The sequence below is a fragment of the Nothobranchius furzeri genome, chromosome 14, assembly GCF_043380555.1.
Source record: "Nothobranchius furzeri strain GRZ-AD chromosome 14, NfurGRZ-RIMD1, whole genome shotgun sequence".
Classification (NCBI taxonomy): domain Eukaryota; kingdom Metazoa; phylum Chordata; class Actinopteri; order Cyprinodontiformes; family Nothobranchiidae; genus Nothobranchius; species Nothobranchius furzeri.
The window spans coordinates 41,167,686-41,192,594 of NC_091754.1; the positions used below are offsets into that span (position 1 = coordinate 41,167,686).

A 24,909-nucleotide genomic window follows, 5' to 3' on the forward strand; every position below is an offset into this window, starting at 1 on the left:
GGAGCATCCCTGGGCATTTACAACCATGTGTTTACAGAACAGCAGGAAGGAGAAGAACATGGAGTCACGTTGGAGGGGTTTGGACACGTTTACATCTAAAGGAATTTCACTCCTTTGTTTTCCATCTTTAGGGAACCTGCAGGACAAATACTGAGTTTACGCCACAGACCTGTAAAAACGTCTTCAGCTTCTGAGTTCGTGCTGTCAACAAAAACAAGTGATTCCAGAAGCAGCCACGGCCCTGCCGTCCCGCCACACCTTAACAATGAAATGAATACGAACATAAACTGTGAAGCGACAGTTCAGATGGTTTTAGGCATGCAGCTTGGAAGGACCTCAGTTGTGAGAAACAGGGATGAATTCTGACCACAGAAAAATGTTTCTGCTATCACAAGCAACTTTATTTTAAGACACGTCATGGCAATTTCTGCAAATGTTGTTTTTTATAAGCTTTCACCAAACACGTATAACACATATCACCACAAGCGGAGCTAGCTGCTGCAGCATTTCTGGCTGCAGCTCCCTAATGAAGCTGGGAAAACCATGATATTTGAGGCTGGAATAGCTTTTTGACACTTGAAACTGACCTTGTGAGTAAATATTAACTTGTCATTAACTCAGTCAGAATTAATCTCTGTTTCTTCAAACTGAGGTCATTCATAGGGCTATCTAAAACGGGTCATATGTGAGTCTTCGCTGTAGCTTTTGCTTCCAAATGGTGTCTTGCTAGGGACTGTTTTTAGTTTCAGATAAAATCCTGTTTGTTTTAATGGAATTTCTTGTCTTTATTCATTAATACGCTGATAAAAAGTTAGTTTGGCAATAAACTGAGATGCAAACATGACTGGTCAGTGCTTTTACACCGCTGCCACGTCTCTGAGTCCTGGAGTCTGAAGTCACCATTACAATAGATGAGGTGAATAATGAGCAGATGCCAGAAAGGTTTGGTGAAGAGCTGAGTCCAGAGAGACAGAAGCATGCTGACCAGTCAGAGCCAGCGCTCAGGCCTGCGTCAGAGCTGGCCCATATGAGGTCCTACGGGCCATCAACGGGTCACAGGAGGTCAGGAAAACACCCGATGGTGTGTTGAAGGGCCACGCTGTTGGTGAGGAGTCGGGTTTGAGCCACGTGGGTCAGGAGTTTGTGATTTTAGAGCGGAAACAATCGCTAAAGCAAAACAAACTCGGATCCATTTTTTTAGATTTTGAAGTGACAAAAGCACAACGTTGAGGTAAAATATTATCTTGAGAGAATGTTTGTGCACACTGCCGTGTAAAGAGGTCAAGTCAAACCTTTGGTAAACTTTCTGACTGTGCAAGAGAAAATCGGTCAGGTTTATTCACGGCAGGAAATAAACTCTGTGATTACCTGCTAAAAGACTGGTGTAGGCGTAAGGACGTACCTCCGGAGTCTGATTTATAACGCCAGAAAACAGTAAAACTTCAGGAAAAAACAACAAAAAGACCAATTAAAGGAAAAAAAAAAGTGCACTATTTTGAGTACGAGTTTGTGATTGTGAATCGTCTTCCCCCTGACTCCCTCAGATGCTCTGAACACCAGGATGTAGAGCTCACCCGGACCTGGGAGGACTGTCCAGGGGGAGACGTGGGTGAGTGTGTCCAGGGCTCTCATGGCTGCGGTGACGACGGCGCCCCAGCAGGGTCGTGCAGCTTCCTGACGTGTTTCTTCAGGTCAAAGTTCCTGCAGAAGCCCTTCCCACAGGTGGGGCAGGTGAACGGCTTCTTGTCGTTGTGCGTGTGCATGTGGAAGGTGAGGTTGTACACCTGGTGGAAGGCCTTGCTGCAGATGGAACACTTGAACTGTTTCTCCCCGCTGTGCGTCAGCTTGTGGTTCTTGTAGTTTCCTGCAATGGGTCAAAACAACGGGTCATGAACAGCAGAAACACGCGTGACTGAACTCGGGTGCATCTCGTTACAGGCTGTTGTCACTTCAACATGGAAACCCAGATTAGAATCAATAATCTGAGGAAGGGATCGATGCGGTGACCGTCAGAAACGCTAAACTCAACTTCTGAGAACAAGGTCCTTCGTTTGAAAACTACTAATGGCTCCGTCAGTGGCTCGTTTGGGTTAACACGGTAACCAGTTACTACTTCACCTCCTTCTCCACAGCCGGTTTATGTTTGGTGTCATTTTGCCTTTGTCACATGACATGTGGATAAACTAAATGGGCATATTTTAGGTTTTTAAGCTGCAGAGCAGAAAACAGACGACAAATAGAAAACAATGAAGTCCAGTTGAAATGCTCCGAAAAAGACCTTCTACAGATGTTTGCAGATGCCAGGTCAGAGCTCCAAAACTCGCCCAGCAGTTAATTACAGAACAACAACGTTGCACGAGGACCGAGGAGAAGACTGAACTTAACAGATCTGATCTGAATCACATTGATTACGTAAGACATTTCTATAAATATTACTTAATAAAGTAGAAGTTCCATCATGACGAATCATCTGACAGTGAATGAGGCCCATTTTTGCACAATATCATTGTGACATAACCAACTTTATTATCAGCAGAAGGGACATTTCATTTGTCTTTTGTCAGATTTGTTCAGCTAATTCTGAGTTTTGGGCGGCTTTCAGAAGAAGACATGAATGCAGGATGGAGCACGTTTAGACGGAGTCATGCACTGAGCTGAACAAAAACACACAATCAGCCTAATAACCTAAACTAAATCATAAGTCTGCTTTGTCTGATTAAAAGAATAAACCTTATGGTTTAACGGGATCTAACACCTTCTGCTCCAGATGAATTAAACATGTAATTAGATAAGAGAAAGGCGTGTTTGCTTTTCATCTTAGAGTGAACATTAATGCTTGTTATGTTTATCTTGTTGGTTTTATTAACAGTCAGATGTTTGCATAGAAAACAGGGTTGTAGAAGTATGAGCTGCAGGTTTGCTGTAAAACAAGCAACCTCTCTGGGTTTGATCATAATTTCCTCTTTAGCTGCAGGAACAAAAGCCGGATCCGAGCAGGAGCCGCTGAGCTCGAGTCAGAAGCGTGTTACCTGATGACTGCATTAAAGTTTAAGCTGCAGAGCAGAGGGAACCGTGTTTTATGTGTTAGATCGTGGGTGTGCCACCACAAAGGAAGGTTCTGAACATTTAAAATGAATGAAGCTGAAATTACGTAGATCAAATAAAATGTGAAGAATTTTAAAGTCTCCAGCTGAATCTATTTTGTTTTAAACAATAAAACATAAACTTGTTGTAAAATGTAAGATGTTTAAATCCCTGTTTAGTAAAAACATTGTGGAAAGGTTTCTGGTTTTATTTTGGGGCTCAGGAGAAATATTCTAAACCTTCACCTGAAACAAACTTTATATTTAATTTCAAAGACCAGCAGCAGAGTTAGGGTTCCTCAGACCAGCTGCTCCTCACCTTTCTGATGGAATCCTTTCCCACAGAACTCGCACACAAACGGTTTGTATCCTGCGTGGATGCGCGTGTGCGTGTTGAGGGTGGAGCTCCGGTTGAAGGCTTTCCCACACTGGTTACACTTGTGAGGTTTTTCCTGCAGAAACGATTCAGGAGGAAAGAGTTGGTCATTTAAACGATCCCTTGTGTCTGCTGAGCCCGAAGCTCCGTTTGCAGGCTGGTGTCCGCAGAGGGACCGCATGAGGAGCACGGTCCCGTTACCAGCCGCTCCGGCGGCGCAGCAGCGGGAACGGCCCGTGTTATTCAGGCAAATAGCGCTTGCAGTGGATCTCACTGTTAGGATGATTTTATTATTGCTTTCGCTCAAATGCCACGTGGAAAATGATGAAATAGAGTCTGAGTAAATATTCGATCCAGCTCGTCTTGGAACCAATCACGTGACAGCAAGAAAGTACCCCCCCCCCCCCCCGCGCCCACACACACACACACACACCTTCCTCCGTCTCACCTGAGTGTGGATGATCTTGTGTCGGCACAGCGTGCTCGCCTGACGGAAACCTTTCCCGCAAACTTTACACACAAACGGTCGCGCGCCCGTGTGCACGGGCATGTGTCGAGTTAGATTGTAGTGTGCGTTAAATACCTGAGGGAAAAAAATCATCATCATCATCATCATCATTATTATTATTATTAGCGGTAGTAGGCCCTACATTAAATTCGACTGACAGATTTTTTTAAAACATTAAAAAAAGTATGATAATAATAATAATAATAAAATAATAATAATAATAATAATAATAATAATAATAATAATAATAATAATAATAATAATAATAATAATCGATTACAGCTTTGATTGACCTGCTTTTACTATCATGTTTGGTTAAATGACATCCCAGAAAGAGTAACCAATCTATCTACATCTAGGTCTTCCAACACACAGAAGAAGCAGGACGCTGTTCCGCTCATTTTTCTTTTATTTTATTCAGTTTTATGCCATTTTTTATTTTATTTTGATATCTTGTTTGATTTCATTTATTTATTTATGTATTGATAAATTATTTCTAGTTTTAGCAAATATAAATTAGGGAAAAATAAACTCCTTTTTTAATAGCTTGAAAGTTTTTTTTTAGTGAAACGCAAATCAAAGAAAACCAGAATCTGGTCTCAGCTCAAAACCCTTCAGGTTTGTAGTTTTTATTTTGTTTGTTTTGTTGTTTTTTCGTTTCTTTCGCTTTTAGTGAACCGACGATTCATTCAGGAACCAATCAGTAAAATTACGATCTACAAATGATGAGAAATTAATCTGGCCTGAGAGGTTTTAACTCCTCAAGGCTGCACAATGAGCAATTTAGTTAAAACACATTATTATTATTATTATTATTATTATTATTATTATTATTATTATTATTATTATTAATTATTATTATTATTATTATTATTATTATTATTAGACTCTCACCTTGCCACACACTTCGCAGGTGAACACTTTGGGTTTGCTGCCGGGACAAGAGCCATTGATCCGGGCCGCCGCCACCGCCGCTGCGGACCCTTTAAACATCTTGTCCGCGAGCATGTGATCCCGGTCCTTCATGTAGTGCTGGATCTGGCTGGGTGAAAGCTCCTTGAAGGCCTGCACACCGGACACAGTAAAGCGCTCCGCGGCCTGCCGCGGCCCCGACTTGCTCTTGTCCGCCAGCAGCGCCTTGTGCCGGGCCGTGAGGAGGTACGAGGCCATCGGGTGAAGGTTGACCAGCCCGGCCGGAGGCGCGCACGGCCCGCCGTCCCCGCCACAGTTCAGGTAGCACACGGTGCCCACGGCAGGGAGGGAGGACTGGTTTACCACTCGGGGTCTGAAGAGTTTGTAGTGGCCGGCGCTTTGGCTCACGGAGGAGTCATCCTGCTGGTTCGAGTAGTTCAGCCCAAACCCGAAAAAGTCTGCCGGAGCCGGGTGAGAAGAGCCGTCCAGGTGGCTGGGATCCAGCCCGGTGATGCTGAGCCGGTGGCCCGCTTCGTACCCGAGCGGCACCAGCGGGATCATGCAGTGCAGCGATGACGGGCACACGTCGGCTTTCCCCGCGGGAGCGGTCTGGAACCAGGTGGGGAGCGGTATCGACTTCGGCTCGGGTGTTCTGGCCATAATCCGGTCGATGGAGAAGGCGAGAGGCTTACTGCTGCCGCCGCTGGAGGTGAGCATGTCTGAGCCCGCGGGCTGACTCCCGGTAACCGTGGGGGAGCCGAGGATCCCCGCTGGGTGGCAGAGAGGACCGTCCATCACCTCCGCATCAACCACGCCTTGACCACAACTTGAGCAAAAGTGTTGAGAAACCGGGTCGGTACCGCTCCTCACCGGCCCGCTGGAGTGGGTAGCATCAGCGGGAAAAGCCTCCAAATCAGCGCCGCTTATTGACGGTAATCAGCCGGTTCGATCCCTGCGGGTGGAGAGCCGGGACCTGGCGGATCGTTACTGTCCAGAAACAAGATCATTGACTCAATTCTCCTCCGTCGATTCGGTGTGCGCGCGTCGCCGCTGGAGGATGAAGAGGAAGACGAGGAGGAGGAGGAGGCACAAGTACTCACTTGGCAGGAGTCCTGCTCAACTGGAAGAAATCCGGTAAACCTCGAGTCCTCTTGTGGCATCGCGTGACATCATTTTAATCTGGAAGCGGCAGACGCGCGCGAGCCGTGGGGTCAGGGGCCGTCCGAGCTTCAGACCGCACGCGGACGCGTTCCATTTTCATAAAAACGACTTCAGGGTGACACGGAGGTGAACTCGAGAGTCAGGATGGATGCTGAGATCCAGCAGGAACCGGGTCTGAGGGCAGCAGCCCGTGTGGTCCGGAACCACGGAGTCCTGCTCGCCTTTTACGCACAGAGCTGCGCTCAAACGGAACCACTTGGTTCTGGTGTTCCCGTTTATGCACCTTTACGCAACATTCATATCGAATAGAAAAATAGAGTCTGAGCAGCGACTCTTCCTTTCTGCGGGATGGAGGGGGAGTCAGCCTCAGAGCGGAGTTCGGTCTGAGCGCGTGCAGACCGGAAACAACTCCGAGAGCAAACAACTGAGAAAACCGGTACACGAGCTTCAGGGAAAACTACTGCTCTTATATAAACTATTATTATTATTATTATTATAACAATAATTTTATAAATGTATTTTAGAACGATTAACGGGAACGTCCATGTTTTCAGCCTTTAACCAGCTTCTCTCCAGACTGCAGCGGAGGCCACCGCCACACCGGCGCGCGAGTTCTCCACTCTGGTTTTACCCCTTTGCTCATTGAAGTATCTCATTTTTTTTAATTTCAACCCCAGTGTGTTGTTGTAGTCCATAAACAAAGTTTATTTCTGTTGTTACACATTTTAAAAAAATATTTATTTTCATGCAGAAAATCAGAGAAAACGAATGGATCAAACATGAACGTTGGTCCTGTTCTGGTAAAATAAATTTCAAAATAAAACACATGAACAAGTTAAATAAACATTATCTATGAATAATATATTTAATTATCAGACACTTTAGAATATAGCTTTAGAACATTACATCACTGTTCAATAGTACAGATTATATCACAATTACTAAATTATACAGAATATTGTTTATAAAAACAGATTAGTGTGGAATATTTTTGAAAAGTTGTTGAACAATAGATGCAATTTCTGATCAAATATAGATTATTGTAACATTTTAGAATAATTTATATTTGAGGATGTGCTCCATTATCATCTCCCTCCTGTTCATCATCACTGATGGCGAGATTGGTGCAGTAAGTCTTCCTCCTTTTTCCAGAGAAATGTATGTTTAAAACTGCAAAATGTATTTAATATCATAATTTTTATTATTACTGTCACCATGAATATTAAGATACGTCTAAAAAACAACAGATTTCACCGAAAATTATTTATAATTTGTTTCCTTGTTCAGGCGTATATGTTCAAATATGGCAGATTTGATTTTCATGTGATGGTTTCACCAACTTTATTGAGTTTAACATTTACAACACATGTATCGTATTTAGCACAACTAGTCTACCTTTGTGAGTTAGAGAGATCTGACCGTAAACATGGGAGGAGACAGTTTTCTGGCTTTGCAGACGCACCAATTTTTGGCGCGTTATAGCGCCGCACTGATTGGTGGAATGGCGCCAACCGTGAGCTTGATCTCTGATGATTGTTAAGGTGAAATCCCGTAATTCTAGTTTGTGAAAAGGCACACCGACGTCATTTATTAAGTGAAGTGCCTAAATATAGACGTTGGCCTAGAAAGGGTTAAAAATCACATCAACACAGCGGTGATTATTAATTATTATTATTACATTTATGTCCAGCCTCCTGATTATTGATCATTTTAATAATATAATGACGCATCCATCTCTGTTTGCTTTATTCAGGCTATACAAACCAACACATCTGCATATCCGTTTATTTATTAACGTTTTAAAAAGTGAAAAATAAGAAAATTTAGCAACAATCCAAGAATGTTTATATTTTTATATAAAAGCAGCCTCATCAGAAATATGTCAATGCTTTTGATCAATCAAACATTTATTCTATCAGATGTTTGAGTTTGGCTTTTTGTCCAAACGTCCAGACCATCAGGGACACAGAGACACACTGAGGGACAGTCGTTCACCTGACAGGTAGATCACCTGCAGTAAAGCCAACCCGGGATTAAATCTCTCCTGAACTACTGCAGAGGCATGCAGCTCCCCATGCCTTCTGCAGCTCCATCAGAGCTTTGCCTTTTCATCTTCTTCCACAGAAATGCTTTTGTTTTTCAGCCACTTGACCCTGGCCCAGAAATCATTCAGACATGTAACGACTGCTAAACTCATGCTATGTGTCCTTTTATTTCAGGAGTTTAATGCAGGATTTTAACAAACTAAATACTTTTGTCAAGAGAACAGTTATTCTGAATGGACAGAACCTCCAGGAAGAATTTATTTATTAAATATCGCAAGAAACACATTTGATTTGATTCTTTTTCTAAACGTGTTTCAATAAAACTAAAAACACGTTATGTGCTTTTACATGCAACAACGTGTAATAAAATATAATAAAATAATTAAGACTTTTCTGAACCAAACTGTGGGAGTTTGATGTTTTGGAGTCAAATCTAAATAATCGTGTTTAAATATAAAACCTAAAGAGTGGACGTGTGAACATATCCTTAAACCTTTGAGTCTGGAAACCAACAGATGTGGTCAACCCAGTGCTGAGCTTTTGGTTCTTTACCTAAAAATATTCACTACTTTTGTTTTTTCTCGTTACTAACATTTGGTAAAAGAACCATTTATTTCAAACTCCTCATGGCTGAATAAAATTAAAATACAATATTTTTAGAATCACTGATTAACTGAAACTGCTGAGTCACAAATGCTTCATTTTAAACGTTAGAAACTATTTAGATTAAAACATTTTTTCGTGCCTTTTAATTCCAACCAACTAAAGCTATAAATATATTGTGGAGATAAAAAGAAATAATGAAGTGGTTCTCTTGCATTTGTAACAACCAGAAACGGCCAGTTTTCACCTACATATTGACCTACATGCCACCGGCCATCTGCAGACATAAATTCCATTCTCTAAAGTGGATTTTATATTCTGTCTTCCAACAAGCCAGAAGATTCTTCAGCTCTGAACCAAGCCCCCACAATGCGGGACAGAAATTGAGGCCAATGCGGAAGTGAAATAAATTGCAGTTCCACTCTCATCCGCTGGGAGCTGGTGTCAAAAGTGAGCAAATCCTCATTGACTCCCATGTTAAAAATACCAATTTCACAGCAGAAATAAACATGTTTACAGCCTGGTACCAAATGTAACAAATGTAAACAAATTGAACGGGATCAGCTTGGATTTTACTTCGTCGAAGTTTACTTCACACTTTAAAACCGAAGAAATCATTTTATATAGTCAGAAATTAAATAGACTAAACATCTCCGACTCTTACCGTGCCCCTGGGATACTTTTAAAAACGCCAGAAGCTGTCGGAGCGGACTTCTTACCGGACCTGGCCGGGTAACCCCTTGGGATTCCCCCGGAGGAGCTGGCCCAAGTGGCTGGGGAGACGGAAGTCTGGCCCTCTCGACGCTACTGCCCCCGCAACCCGACTCCGGATACGCGGATGAAAATGGATGGACAAATAACAGATTTACATGTAAGTAGTTTAAATAGAGTGCTGTGCTGTTTGAATGTATAAACTGAACGCCAAGAGAAATCACTAGTTTGATTGTTTTCCATGAATAAAATAAATATGTCAGGCAGGAGCGTCTCAGGATCTGTCTGAGATCTGACTCGGTGAGACAGATAATAGCAATCCAAAGTGCTTTTTATGTATGATCTGGCAATTAATCAACCATTGCTTAAAAATTAAATACAGCTTAGCCGGTTAATTGCTGTGATCATAAAACACGTAAACAGCAGCACGCAGAACTCACGAGGCAACGTTTTACGTGATGTTTACTTGTTGCTATGAGTAATAAGACAGAAAAAGCCACGCCTAAATAAGTTTAGGAAGCCCACTAAGAATCGTAATAAAAGCATTTAAAATAAATACCATACACAGTTGAGGAAACGTTGGTTTAACTACCTGATATGAAGTGGTCGCTGCATAAGTGAAAACCTTTACTCTTGGGATCCCACAGCTTCATTTTCGCCCGGTCACTAGCGCGTTTTATTACAATGATCCAACGTTTGCGGCGCTCCGGATCTCAGGGAATCCTGTAGATGGCTCATTCCTTATGTCCTCCACGTCTGTTCTGCATCCTGGGGCACAACAGGATTCTACCATATTCCCTGTTTGATTGAGTTTTCTGACAATAACAAATAGTCCAGCTGTGGGCTTCTGCATGCCAATATGGCGCCGTTTCGATTTGAGCTGTTGCATGCCGGGAGAAGTGACGTCAACTCCCGGAGCTCTATAAGCCTGACTCTGTCTGAATTGATACGATGTGTGTTTGATCCCTGAAAAAGCAAATAATTCTAGAATCTTCTGCTTAAACATCCAAAGACCAAGCAGATTGATATTCTATATTTATACAGAATATTACATCTTATTGGTCATAAGTAAAAGTAATATATTAAGCTTAAACGCAACAATATTTAATCCTACACATTTGTCTAAAAACCTCCACCAATAACCCACTTTGGACTGAAACCAACCACTGAACCACCACACGTCCCTGGGTCCTCCACTCATTACGCACCCATGTATTTAGCACTAGAACACCACTGGTGTGAGAGGTTCTCTGCTCAGTAATGTAATATAGTATAACTGTATTATTTCCTGCTATTGCAGCTGGTAACTTAATTTTTTCTCTAAGTGTTTTTCTCCCCAGAAGAAGCTACAATGATGTTCTGCTGAGCTGTGGTGGCCTCATGGAGGGGGCCATCAGCTAGCACACTGCTGCTAACCACTTAAACATTCTCCCTCTCCTGATAACATTTTACTTTCTTTGACATTGAATATGCTACTACTAGTTTACCTGTTTAATTATAGATTCACTAGGATAAATACAATAAAGTTTATCTTTAAAAAGAATATTTAATGAGAAATCACAACGTAACCATAGAAAAACTTTGTGTGTGTGTGTGTGTGCTCTGCCTTCTCCATCCCCAGTGAGTCATGGTGGATGGCTGCTTATGAGCCAGGATCCTCTGGAGGTTTCTTCCTGTTGAAAGGGAGTTTTCCTCTCCACTGTCACTAAATGCTTGCTTAGTATGAGGATTGCTGTAAAGACTCTGACTAGTCAGTGACTCTATGCGACCTGCTGGGTTCTTTATTTAGGAAGCTTTTTACTGATTGGCTTAATGAACCGACCTGTACTGGAATGTTTGTTATGTGAAGTGCCTTGAGACGTCTCGTCGTGATTTGGTGCTTTATAAACAAACTTGAATTGAATAGAATAACATCAGAGAAGGAGAAACGGCTGCTACACCTTTAAGACAAACTACCCGAGTCCCAAAAAGATGAACACCATGTGAAGTCACGGACAACAGAAGACACTTGGACCCAGAAAACAACGACTGGTGTTTAGCTCCATCTGGTTTCCAGTTCGGATTGACGCAGATCCAGGGAAGATACGCAATGGGAGGGGTGAGTGTTCCATGACTGTGTTTGCATTTGAAACCTAGCTTGTTGTGTAGATTCGCTAAAACAGCTTTGATAAATAAATCTTGACATTATTACTTTTTTGGAAATAATCAAAAACGTGTTAGATATCAGTCATTATTTCATATTTCAATACAGACATTTTTACTTCATAAAGAACTGAATTATGGCTAGCTACTTTGTCTATTCTGACCAGCTGGAGTGCTGTGAATTTATTGTTCTAGACATTACCTCAACTCAGTGGGAAGAGGAGGTTAATGCATTTAAATTTTATTGAAACACAAGAAAAAATATTTAATTTGACACGTGAAACAGAAAACACTACTATATTCCAACTTTATTACACCTTTTTGAGTGACACATGAACAGAACAGGTGCACAGTAGCACGGATACACTCACCCAACTATACAGCTCCATGTCGGTTTTAGCCTTAACCTTTGACCTTAGGACTGACATGTGCACCTTTAGGCATGAGGCCCAAACTGAATTAACAAAGACAGTTTTTTATCTCAACACAAATGAGGAAACAGCAGCAATTCAGCTCAAATACAAGAACCAGACTCAGATCTGATCCAGTAAAAACGTCTACAGCATGCCTCAGAGACTTTGGACAACAGGCATCATCACAACACACTCCACGACCCAAACACAGGTGGCAGCATATCTAGACTACGTAGATACAGCTGAAGTGGCTTCTGCTGCAGATCTGGGGAGAGGAGGTACCACACTACAAAAATAGATCAGAACGGGTCATTTTAATATGGGCTACTTTGCAGATCACCAGTCACCTGAGGGGCATTCTGAGCTTCAGAGACTTTCAGATTAGAAGCATTAAGATCAATAGCTGCAGGTACCTGTGTGGGATTAATACCTATCTCCTTAATAATAAAGAACTTTCATCTAATAGGCACTACAGGTGAAATATTTCTCTACCTGCCAACAGTGCCTATGAGATGAAAGTTGTTACATTCACTCAGGCATAATGAACTTTAAAACTACATATGTCCATCTCCTCACATGTCCAGTGCGCACACAGAAACTGTTTTATTTATTTAGATTAGATTTTTTTTATTCTTTGGCTAATTGCTTGAATAACAAAGAAAAAAAAAACTAAATTGTCTATACATCCAGTCCAGCAGGGGGCAGTGTAGAGTGCTAGTTCACTTCACATCACATCATCTATTTTCTGATCTGCTTGTTTTTCGTACCGTGGATTATTATGTCCGTGAACTTTAAAGACACATTTAGATACCAAGAAAGAGCTTATTTTCTAATGGGGCAAACACTATTTTAGGTTTTGTGTGAAAATGAATCCAGGACTACAAATGTGCATCACGAAAGTGATGTCATCGAAACAAACACGGACAAAAAACAGAGAAAATGGCTGTAAGTTCAGCAAACTTAAAACCCTTCCTTCAGGAGGAAAAAAAAAACACCAAAAATATGGCTATTTGGTAAGTAGCAGCTATGCTAGGGGAGAGATTATGTGCTGATGTCATACATGTGAAGTGGCGACATCTGATTTATAGACACGCTAACGTTAATAAACTGATAAATCTCAAAGTACGTGACTGGTGTGGTCCAAGCACCCATCATTAGCGATCCAGGGCGTAAGGCAAAGAGGATTAGAAAATGGCTCTTTTAGCCCCGTTGACTTGCTTTCATTTTTTGTTCTTCCAGGGACCCATGAGCCGACCGGAAGGGGAGGAGACTTAGGCTCCCTATTGACTCCCATCAAACTCTGAACCGATGTAGCTACAAGCTAACCAATGCTAACAAAGGTTAACGGGAGCATTAAGCCTGAAAACCACGGTTGAGCGACTCTGCTACCAGGAGGGAGGGCACTAGCGCAGACAGCTCACCTGCTACCTGTCTATCAAACACCCCCTCTCCCAGTTATTCAAAAATTCAAGCTTTAATTGCATTTAAATGGATGAGTTAAAAAAACATTCAACCCCCTTCAAAGTTGTCGTGACTGTAAACCAAATCTGTTAAATCTAAAATGCTTTTATGAACCAGACTGTAAACATGTTTATTCCCACTGTGAAGTTTGCCTTTTTAACATTGGAACCAATAAGAACTTGCCCTTGGTGGATGAGGAAGGAGCTGTTATTCCGTATTGGCTTTACTTCTGGCAGCTGGAGTTGGCTCTTTGGGTGTGACCACCACTCATATGTCTGACTTTGGAAACAGAACATGTAGTAATGTATTTTATATAAACAGCACTTTTATAGAATTTATACTCACGATGACCAATAAACACCAAGCATTTACTTTCAGTTTAGCTAGTTAAGTTATTGTGGTTAATCCAAACTCATCAGGCAGAATTATGGACCTCATGAATGTTGAATAAAGGCTTAAAAGTGAACACACTGGTTATAACCAACAGCTATGTTGGGATACTGATGTAACTCTGCAGCTGCGTTCCAACATTAGATCCGGTGCACAGTTGATCATCATAGTGCAGTCTACAGCTTTCCTTGGACAAAGCACCTTTACTGGTGAGCATGTTGGAAGCTTTTGACTCCAATTATAATCAAATCTATTCATTCATCATTTTTCTGCGACAGTTTCTTCCTGAGTAAGGTCACGGAGTCACTGTTAGGCGGGGGTCATCAGGGGGACATGCACATAGAGGCTGCAGCCGAATGCTTAAAGTTGTAAATTTGGATCCAACATCAACTGGTCTGGTTGAGTTAGTATTGAACTGCGCTAAATAAATAAATGGAACTTAATAAAAATGCATGAGAAAGGGCAAAGGTCATACTTTAGGTTAGCAAAAATGTTTTTGACTTTAATCTTCCAGCTAAACATTCACACTGATTACATCACTTTTATTCACGGCTACTGTAGTTTGGGTCCTACGAGCATCACAGTTGAGGATCCTGATTGTGTTCAGTGGCTCAAAAACAAAAGACCAATATCACAGAAAAATGAAACAGTAAATACATTTCTAACATAAAAATAATCTGCAGGTCATCAGCTCTTTGTTCATTTTACCACAGACTCCTTCATAAAGCCAGACAGAGGTGAAGGATTTACACAGAAGGTGTTTACAGGCTGCTCTAAAATCTCTACTACGAAGAATTCACGTAAGGCCGTTAAATCAACACAAAACTATAAACTCTGATTGCAGCAGCAGAAGAGCACATCGCTGTTTGCCTCCCTGGTGAACAGATCCATCAGCCTCCACGTGAAGGCTGGGTGTTGGTTGAACTTGAACCTGAAGCTAACAGGAGGAAGCTGCTGAGCTTTTCTGTACAAAACATCAATAAGTGTCTGGCTGCAAGAAGAAACATGCATGTTTCAAAAATCAGCTCTCTCAATACATCCTCATCTCTTTGTTGGTATGCAGTCTGACTTGTGAGTGTGTGTGTGTGTGTGTGTGTGTGGTCACACAGGATGATTTAACATAATCCAATTCCAAAGCTTTAATCAGCAGAAAATAACAGAACAGGAGGGGGAGATGCTGGCTTCCTTTGTTTGGAACTGATGGAAACTAAAAACACGGATAAGTTCTTTCATTTGTCCAAGAACAGCTGCTGGTTCTGATTCTAACATCATTTTTCAAACACATCACATCAGCCTGAACATGGCCTTTCAGATGAAAGGTCCGGGAGGCAACAAGTCCCGTTACCTGAGCACCACCGCGACCTGGAGGGCTGAGAACCCTTCTATGACTAGGAGAACTGAACGGCTCTGGTTTTATTGTTACAGATGAAACTTGCGGCCTGTTGACCTTAGCTGCTAGCGGTAAAAACCTCGCATTCCTTCTTCAGCCAGGTGCGTTCGTTTAGAGGAAGACGCAGCTAGCTTACTGCCATGCTAAGCTATTTTTGGAATGTAAATTTTCTCCAGCTGCATCATCACTAAAGCCTTCACCTCACCGGGCTGGGCCTGCTGCTGACCAGCTGGACACACTTTGTGAAAGAAAACCATGAACTATCCAACTGAATCTCATGAGTCGGTGTGTGAGATCTTCAGCTTTGGGGTATGATGTTAGACAGTTGTGTACATTTGTCATAACTTAGTCAGAAATGATCTGAAATATGTCTTTTTGAACGTTGGTTTCTAACCCCTCATGATGTCTCACTTCCCTGGCACATTTGGACTCATGGAAACTAAAGTGAGAAGCGTCTGAGAAAAGTTCAGCAGCTGTGGGCGGTGTTCTGTCAAAAGCAGCGATGAAGATGTTTTTGGACTTCCTCTGTATCATGTTGCTGGAGACAAATACTGTCCAAAGTCAAAAGTACAGCTATAACATTTCAGCACGATTCTAACCAAACATGACAGCCACAACCCAGAGACCATCTTGATGCTCTGACTTCTTTTGGACGTGATGCAGATGAAAGCGACATGATGGCGAGTCTTCGAGAGGAAACAGGCGTTTTGGAAACTCTCACGAGTACGGGTCAGAACTTGTCACCAACAGTCGCTACAGTAAAATAAAGGACTTAGTTCTGATTAATAAACTTGTATTCAGGTTCCTTCTTATTGGTTGGTTAGTAACGGACCGCTTTAACCCTGCCTGCTTGAGGACATCAGGACAAAGGACTCGGATCGCTGCTGTGAAGTACAAACATCCTGACTGAACACCAAAGCCAGATGAATGGGTACCTAAAACTCTTTGTGGGCCCAACAAATAGCTTCAGACTTGTCTCTTCATTATTTTAATGAGCGTCAACAATTCTGTCCCTTTTAAGATAAGGTAAAGCAGGGTTGCTATAGTAACCCCTCTACAACCTTCACTTATTTTATGACATCAGTTCATTTTAAAGCAGTTGTGTTCTCGTTCACATGCCTGGCCCTTTATAACTATAAAGGATGTCTATGCAGACTTATTGTTGGTTTTAGGTACGTTTCAGTGGAAGGCTCCAGCGCTACGAACAAACCCACTAGAACAGAGGGATAGTCACTACTTACAACCACCAACAACACTTACAACTTCAACAGAATGTCCTGGTATGTTAGCGAGGGTTCTGATCAGTGGTGTTTGTGTGTGTGTGTGTGTGTGTGTGTTCAGTTCTCCTCGTCACTGTCTCTCATGCTGATGCCCTGGAGGCCGTCGCCCCCCCTGACAGCCGCCGTAGCCTCCTCCATGGTCAGCCTGTTGTAGATGGTGTCGTAGCTCTTGCTGTTGAGCGAGCCATCCAGGACCCCCTGCAGCCTGAAGTCACGGTAGGTCTTCTGACAAGGCCAGAGTTTGGTAAGAAACAGAAGGAGAAGAAATTACAGCAAACGTTCAGGAATCTGGAAGATAAGGGATGCCGCAGCTACTTGTCATTAGAAACGAACAAATGCTGGAAGAGTGAGGATCAAGAACATCCACAGCCTTTTAGTGTCCAACTGGGACTGCAGATCGAGGGTTTTTACTTTCAGTCAGCATCTATTCTCATTCCAGGTCTCGTTGCTTTCTAGTTAAACTAACAAACTTAGAAAAGACAAAACATATTTGAGCAGTTTTCTCTTTCATGTCTTGCCTCTTCTTCACCCAGTTTCCTTTAAAGGACACTTCAGTTTGTTTTGCTTTCACCGAGAGCGTCGCCTCATGGCTGAGTTTAGCAGCAGCAGCGTTTCTTACAGACCCAAAGCCAGTAAACAGGAGCGACCACCGAGAAGCCACAACATCCTTTTGTTTTACTCGAATATCAGGTGAAGAAGGCTGAGCTAACAATGCTAACGGTGAAATACAAGTAAATGTTTGGCTCAAAAATATCTTGAGCTACTTTTTCAATTACCAACTACTAGATGTTACGGTCATATGTATTAATGTATTCATCAACGCATCGTCTGCTCATCATCTAGATTCTTCTGGTGCTGGTCTGTAGCAGGCAACAGCCATGAAACCCACGGGAGGGAAACAGTGACTGGAGTGTATAGAAAACTGGGCTGCAGTAACCAAATCTGACCACAGGATGTTCTTCTTACATCACACATGTTTAAAGAGCAAGTCACCCCCAAATCAACTTTTTTTCCCCTGATAAACCATATAAACCATATAAATACTAAGGACGCAAGTGAAGCCAGCCACACCTGCGTCTGCAGGAAAACAAACAGCTGGCCCGTAGCACCGCCCACCCTTCGTGAGCGGCGAGCAGAAGCGTCTCCACCATCTCCATTCGTCTCAAAGCTGCAGCATTAGCACGAGAGATGGGCATTGCGGACTTCATAGGAGGCCCTTCCTGCCGGTGTTTTCGCTTCATGTGTAGGCGAGCACTTTCTATCCACACCAGAACTACCGTCTCGCAGCAGCTACCGCCGACTACGCTGAGAAGCTAGAGTTGTTCCGCTCCTTTTGCTCTAAGAATATGGCAGACAAAAACATCCAGCCCCAGCGCATCACCAACATGGACGAGGTCCCGCTTACCATCGACATCCCGGTGAACCGGACCGTGGAGAAAATGGGGACCAGCACGGTGTCTGTGCGGACGACCGGCCACGAGAAGTCCTGCTTCACTGTCGTGCTCGCCTGTCAGGCTGATGGCCAGAAGCTGCTGCCGATGGTCATCTTCAAGCGCAAAACTTTACCCAAAGAAAAGTTTCCCGCCGGCGTGATCATCAAGGCGAACCCGAATGGCTGGATGGATGAGGACATGATGGCGGCGTGGCTGTGGGAGGCGTACACCAAAAGACGGGATGGCTTCTTCCACACTTCTCCAGCCATGCTGATCTGCAACTCCATGCGGGCCCATCTCACCAACGCCGTTAAAATCCAGGTGAAGAGGATGAACACGGAGCTCGCCATCATACCGGGTGGATTAACCAAGGAACTCCAGCCGCTGGACATCGGGGTCGATTGTCTGAGCACCCTATAATCAGGTGAGCCTTATGTGTGGAAAATACGGTACCTCTTAGCCAATAGCGATGGCAAAGTTTTCACCTGACAACGGCACAACACTGACAGTTTTAGGCAGAAAATTCAAATTTTAACTAAATGTTGACTACACGTGTCTGCAGCACGATTACACATGCATTTATATAGTTTATCAGAAAAAAAAAGTTGATTTGGGGGTGACTTGCTCTTTAAGATATTTTGACTTCTGTGGAACTTCTCAGAAAAAACGCCAACTGCTGTTTGCTGACCAGTTACTTTAGCATTTTTAAATAAAGCTCATTTAAAAAAAGCAACTATATACAGAATTATTCAGGCCTCGTGTTTACCTTCACAATCTTTATGAGTGTTTTGAGCTGGTACATGTGGAGCTGCAGGTCCAGTCTGTCAGACAGCCAAACACACACAGCCTTCATGGAGCTGCAGTACCATTGCTGTTGAAGGCAGGAAAACACAACAGGACACAGTTACATTGTGTGTGTGTGTGTGTGTTAGTATGAACCTGATTTTCAAGCAGCTGAATGATGACAGCACATTGTTGGTGAAAATATCCTAGAGACGGTTTAAAAAGTGGGACAACAAGCATAATCCATGTTAGTGCTGCAGTTGTGTTTCCACAGGTTGGAACATCAGCCAGATAGAACCAGATAGAACCAGACAGAATCAGATAGAACCATATAGAACCAGATAGAACCAGACAGAATCAGATAGAACCATATAGAACCAGATAGAACCAGACAGAACCAGATAGAACCATACAGAACCAGATAGAACCAGATAGAATCAGATAGAACCACATGGAATCAGATGGAATCAGATTGAATCAGGTAGAACCAAATAGAATCAGATTGAACCAGATAGAACCAGATAGAATCAGATAGAACCAGATAGAATCACATATAGGGTGACCAGATGCCCTGCTATGTGCGGGACAGTCCCGCATTTGGCAAGTTGGGATCTGGTCACCCTAACCGTATATAATGCATAAACGGAGTTAAGCTGCTGCCTCATCAAGGACGGCCTTTAGTAGTCACTCCAGTGTGTTCGCCTTTAGAGTTAATGATTGCCGTTTACTTGCCGACAACTTCTGCCTCGCTTCAGTCCCATCAACAGCACTACAACACAAGGTCAACGGATCTGCAGCGTGAAAAAAGCAAACCTCAAAGAGGGTGAAACATTTGCTTATTCAAAGACGCCAGTTTACTGGGAACTAGTGAATACCGTATGTCAAGGGATGAGTTCAGGGCTCTGCTTTGAACTTCAAAAAGGCAGAAAAAAAATCAGGTTCCATTTTCTACATGCAGCGTTAAAATCTGTGCAGGTAAAACACACACATTTGGTGGCTTTATTCAATTACCAGTCAGATGAGAATGCAGAAGGAAATTGATGTGACACAAAAATGACCCTTAATATTCAGATCTATGCTGCAAGCCCAGAGAAGGCTTCATTTTCCACAATGACAACATCTGTAATTACCTTCCAATTTAAGAGAAGAAGAAACAGTTCGAAGGTTATTTTGTGTACTTGACAAAGCTAAAACATGTCCATTCAGTCACACAAATGTTTGATTTCATCCACAGAGTGAAAGGCCTCTGACCTCTATTACAAGCTCCTAATTATTCTTAAAATAATGAAGCGGTGTTCTCGCACAGCAGCAAAATGACAGCTAACTGACAAGTGAAAGTCCAGGCTCAATAACAGCCAATCGTTTGATTCTCTTTGCTGTCCAGAACACACACAGACATTTGTGTTCATCCCAGAACCTGGACTTCAGAAGGTCAGAGGTTGTGTCTGCTTTAAAAAGCCTTTCACACTTTATTCTTTGTCCAACATTCAGTGCTGTGATGATAAAACCATTTAAAATTCAGCTGTGGACTTTCTGGTAATGACGGATAATGATTAACTACAGACCCCAGGGTGGAGGCCATGTGCGCTAATGAGCAAATGTCCGTTTTACATCATCGAAAACTTTTTAATCCATTCATCCATCCACCCAAGACATCTACATGAACTTAATCGTCTAAATGAGTATTTTTCATTAAATCTTTATTCACAAAACTTCCTGAGTTATTCTCCTGGTGTGACTTTTATGCATTTTACTTGATCGTCTCTGATGGAAATAGAAATCCGTTTTTTTAGTGTAGCAAAGAAAAAAAAAAGCACAACTTTTAGACATGATTTTACTTTTAGTCTATAAAGAAAATAAATTCTTCTCTAGGAAAACTGCATTTCTTAAAATAAGCTAAACATTATTAAAGGGTAAGTGTGTAAAAACATGTGACTCTTCAGTGCCATGCAGTGTTTAGTGCAAGTACTGCAGCCCAAAAGGAAATATATCAACAACTTCTAGCTTTCACTCCAGCCATCCAGAGGAGTCCGCAGAAAAGTTTCATAGGGGTGGCCATGAGGCCAGAGAAAATGCTAGGGGGGCACACCAAATTGATCCTTGTGGTACCTCTGACAAAGTTTATCCTGTAGTGATGCAACAAATGCCCCTTAATTCATTTTCATAAAAAACAACATTAATATTACTTATTAAAGAAGACAGGTCTTCCCTGGGTGTGGATAGTGGGGTGGCCAGCAATTTTCTACCAGTGGCCATGGCCTCCCCTGGTCACCCCTTGAGGCACCACTGCAGCCAACAAGTCCGTTCTTTATGTTTACGTTTATTTATTTGGCAGACGCTTTTATCCAAAGCGACTTACAATTTATAACCTATAGGGCATGTTGTGATCTGTGGGGCAAACCGGAGTACCCGGAGGAAACCCACGCATGCATGGAGAGAACACGCAACTCCACGCAGAAAGGCCGCAGCCGAGTTTCAAACCTGCAAACTTCGTGCTGCGAGGCAACAGTGCTAACCACTGCGCCACCATGCAGCAAACAGCACAAGTTTGATAGTATAATCAATCTCTCTCTAGACTAACTCATACAAGGCATTTACTACGAAGGAGCAATTAAAAAATGGGTTTTAATGATGACTGTTATATTAACCCAACAGTCCCGAAGGAAGTAAACATGTTCTGTCGGGCCATTTGAAGATCATCGCTATCGGCGATTCACAGACAGAGGAGGGCTGGCGTGAGCCAGGGAGAGTGGTGGAGATGGAGTGAACACTGACTGCCAGTTAGCCACCGACTAGTGGAGGGCTGGAGCATGTTGAGAGACAGACAGCAGGCTCCAGGACAAGAAAGGAAGGACTTTAGGACCGATATGTTGGGACCAGATCAGCTCTAGTATGAAAAAATGATGACTGTGTGATTTTAGGTGAATTAGGTAGTAATTTACCTGTTTGGAGGATGGTTTATCATATGTGGCTGTTGAGAGTTGGTCGTGATGGGGTCCTGACACGTTTGACAAGTCTTTCATTGCTTTAATATAAACTAACGGAGTATAGCAACGGTGTACAGCTATTCTCTTCTTCATAGCTGAACTGGCAGACTCCATGCTTCCATGGCATACTGCTGAGCTCAGCTGTTTCTTCCTGTCATGTCAAAGTGCAAACGTAAAACACAGCTCATTCCGTAAATCCTCTAATACTGGCCTGTATTCCATTACCGGCCGGGTCTCCTACATTAACCGGTCTTGATGTCAGTGGGGTTAAATAAAGGCCGGTCCCTAATCTCGGCAGGCATCAACATTACTGGTATGTCCACGAGGAGGGGGGAGTGGGAGAAGTCAAGTCGGTTTCACACAACGTTGCATCCACGTCACCAACTGCAGAACTGGGTACAGAGGTAGCCGTTTCAGCACAGAACCTTATTCACTTTGTTGACTGAGTGTATAAAAATACTCAAATTCTGTGCGATCGGGACAAAAACGAACGTTTTTTCCCCCCTCTCCCAAAAGTAGTGCGCCACGAAGAACTTACTGAAACTTACTGAACGAAGACGGAATTGTGGATCATAAACAAGACAATGGTCATTTAAAGCTTCTCCTAACCTCTACATTGTTAACCAAGCTGAAATAACCATAGCAGTAATAGTAGCAATGATAATAGTAAAATAGAGATTTGGCACTAGAGATAGTTATGTCGATCGCTTCAACGCTGGGTAAATCGTCCAGCGAAACAACGGTGTTTGTTGTAAATGTTCTATATGCATACGTACGTACAATGTTAACAGTATATTTTCAATAATCCTAGAGTTTTATAGGTTCAAATAGACACAAAATCTTGTTTTTATTCATTTTACTGGTAGTTTATTTAGCTCACATTGAAATTAAGGCCTGCCTCTAATTCTGGCCTCCTTCCAACAAAGGCCTGAACCAGGATGCGCTTGAATAAATAAAGGCCCGGGTTTGTATTAGAGGATTTACATTATGTCTCTAACCAGCTACCGTACTTCAAAATGGAACACAACCATGGAGCATCGACCACAGTTTCTGTGTATAAAATGTAAAATTTCAAGCTAAGAGGAAGATTAAAGATTGATGTGGGTGAAAAATATTGAAAAAGGACAGGTTTGTGAATGAGATACACAGAATTTGAGAGTAAACAAGTACAAATATTATGCACTGTGCCTTTAAAGACCAAATTGTGGGTTAGAGGCTCTTTTGAACAAATGTTTAGGGAAAATGAACTTGTTCTAAATAAAAATGTACACATACATAAATTATTTAGACTTCGGGTGTCGTTTTTGTGAGAAAAATGTTTTTTTTCTGCCAACACAGATGTAGGCAGAGGGAGTCCTGTTAGCTTAATCCAGAGAAAAATATGGATTTTAATGCCGGTTCTGACACAGAGGAAACTTTAAATGTTTAAAATTATACTTTTGGTGGACCAGAACCATACAGTTATGAGCCTGCTGACCGCCGCAGAGAGCAGAGACAAGCCAGAGGGAGAAACGATGACCAGAGGAGAGAGATTTAAGCGTGGTGTCAGGTGTGAATGATGCTATCTAGCTGGCTTAAACTCGTGTGCTTGTACAGATTACGGTCGTGTACCAGACAATTAAAATATTATTGGTCAGTTAATATAATAATTATTCTTGACAATAATAAACTATAATGAGCGTTTGTCAGCTGTTTCATACTCGTTGGTATCTGTTCACTTAACGTGGCTTAGTGCTTTAAAGAGAGGGAGAGAAGCCTGTCATCCTAGTCATGGCAGGCGGCCCGGACCTGGGTTCGACCCAGAAACCAGCATCCACGGCCCGCTAGGGATTTTTAAAAGCTCTCCATCTGCTTCTGGAACTCAGCGCGGACCTCCCGGACCTAGTTCGGACACTGATCCGGGCTCTAGGAGCTGACACCTATTTTTCGAAACTCCACCACGGGGTGGGGGTGGGGGGGATAGGAGGCACTTTTAACTCGCACCACATCACTGGGATTGTAATCCTAAGGTCTGAAGTGTGCACCATAAATGACTGTTTCCTCAGCTGCACTAGGAACGGAAGATGGTGCCGTTCATTCTCTTATTTGGAAACGCCTGGACACGATGCCCGGACCTGCTGGGGTTTTTACAGCCTCCACACCTTAGTTAACCATTTTAAAGAAAAATGATCACAATTCAAAACTAGTGAACATACACACTGGCTCCAAAACATGACCACTCTAGCCAAAACTACCTGTCACGTTGCGAGGATGGTTTGGACCCAAAATGCAGTAACCCAGGATGACACGAGGCAGGAGTTGAAATAAAGTAAAATCCTTTTATTGTAGGATGAAACAAAAGTAATTCCAAAAGGCAGGGAGCCAAAATCCAAAAATCCAGAAAATGAGAACAAAGCTCACTTAGAGCACAAACTGAGGACGGGACAGGAAGCTCACACAGAGCACCAAAACAACACGGACAAATACAATGGACCGACAAGACAATGAGAAACAGACAGGGCTTTATAGACTGGGGCATAATGGGAGGCAGATGAGCTGCAGGTGTGTGGGGAGAGAACCAGGTGAAGGCAATAACTAATCAGGGAGGAGGAGCAGGGGAGGACACTGGACCTGACTGGGGAAGGACACACAAACACACACAGCTGGAGAAGAACACACACACACACACACACACACACACACACACACACACACACACACACACACACACACACACACACACACACACACACACACACACACACACACATATACACACACACACACACACACACACACACACACACACACACACACACACACACACACACACACACACACACACACACACACACACACACACACACACACACAAACTGAAATAATAGACCTATAGAAATATGGTGGGGAGACCAAGAGAACTTGAAGAAAACCAGGAGGGAGCTGGTGACAAAAAGGCTGGAGCTACAACTGGAGGGGCTGGGGATGACCTGAAGGGCTACAAACAGAAGACACATAAATGAGACGCAGACAAAGGACACATGAGGGCGCTATGAGACACAAAAGGGGAATCTAGAGAGGGATGGAGATCATCAGGAGACACATGGGGAAAGATGCAGACTATGACACTACCTAGTCACCACACTGAGCTTCAGCCTTGTTACGTCAGGGAAAAAAAAGCGTTTTTAGAAGCTTTGCTGAAAAAACGAACACTTTTACTCAAAATAAGGAGCTGTTATTCATTGTAAAATA

The 24,909-nt window shown here is 42.7% G+C and overlaps 2 protein-coding genes across 7 annotated transcripts in view; both read right to left on the minus strand.

Moving 5' to 3' along the window:
* Positions 1-262: 262 nt before the first annotated feature.
* Positions 263-6,321, minus strand: fezf1 (FEZ family zinc finger 1). The gene is made up of 4 exons (XM_015965644.3): positions 4,862-6,321; positions 3,908-4,042; positions 3,403-3,535; positions 263-1,864 (listed from the first exon to the last, which is right to left on the minus strand). The coding sequence occupies exons 1-4, from the start codon at positions 5,672-5,674 to the stop codon at positions 1,629-1,631; spliced, it is 1,317 nt and encodes a 438-aa protein (XP_015821130.1). The 5' UTR covers positions 5,675-6,321; the 3' UTR covers positions 263-1,628.
* Positions 6,322-11,829: 5,508 nt separating this feature from the next.
* cadps2 (Ca++-dependent secretion activator 2) overlaps positions 11,830-24,909 on the minus strand; it is a 221,702-nt gene continuing 208,622 nt past the window's right edge. For all 6 annotated transcript variants that reach the window (XM_054746515.2, XM_070544122.1, XM_015965638.3 and 3 more), the window contains 2 exons: positions 18,675-18,779; positions 11,830-16,700 (listed from right to left, as the gene is read on the minus strand). In XM_054746515.2, the coding sequence (XP_054602490.1) occupies positions 16,533-16,700; positions 18,675-18,779 (273 nt within the window). In that variant the 3' untranslated portion in view covers positions 11,830-16,532. The remainder of the gene's footprint in view (positions 16,701-18,674; positions 18,780-24,909) is intronic.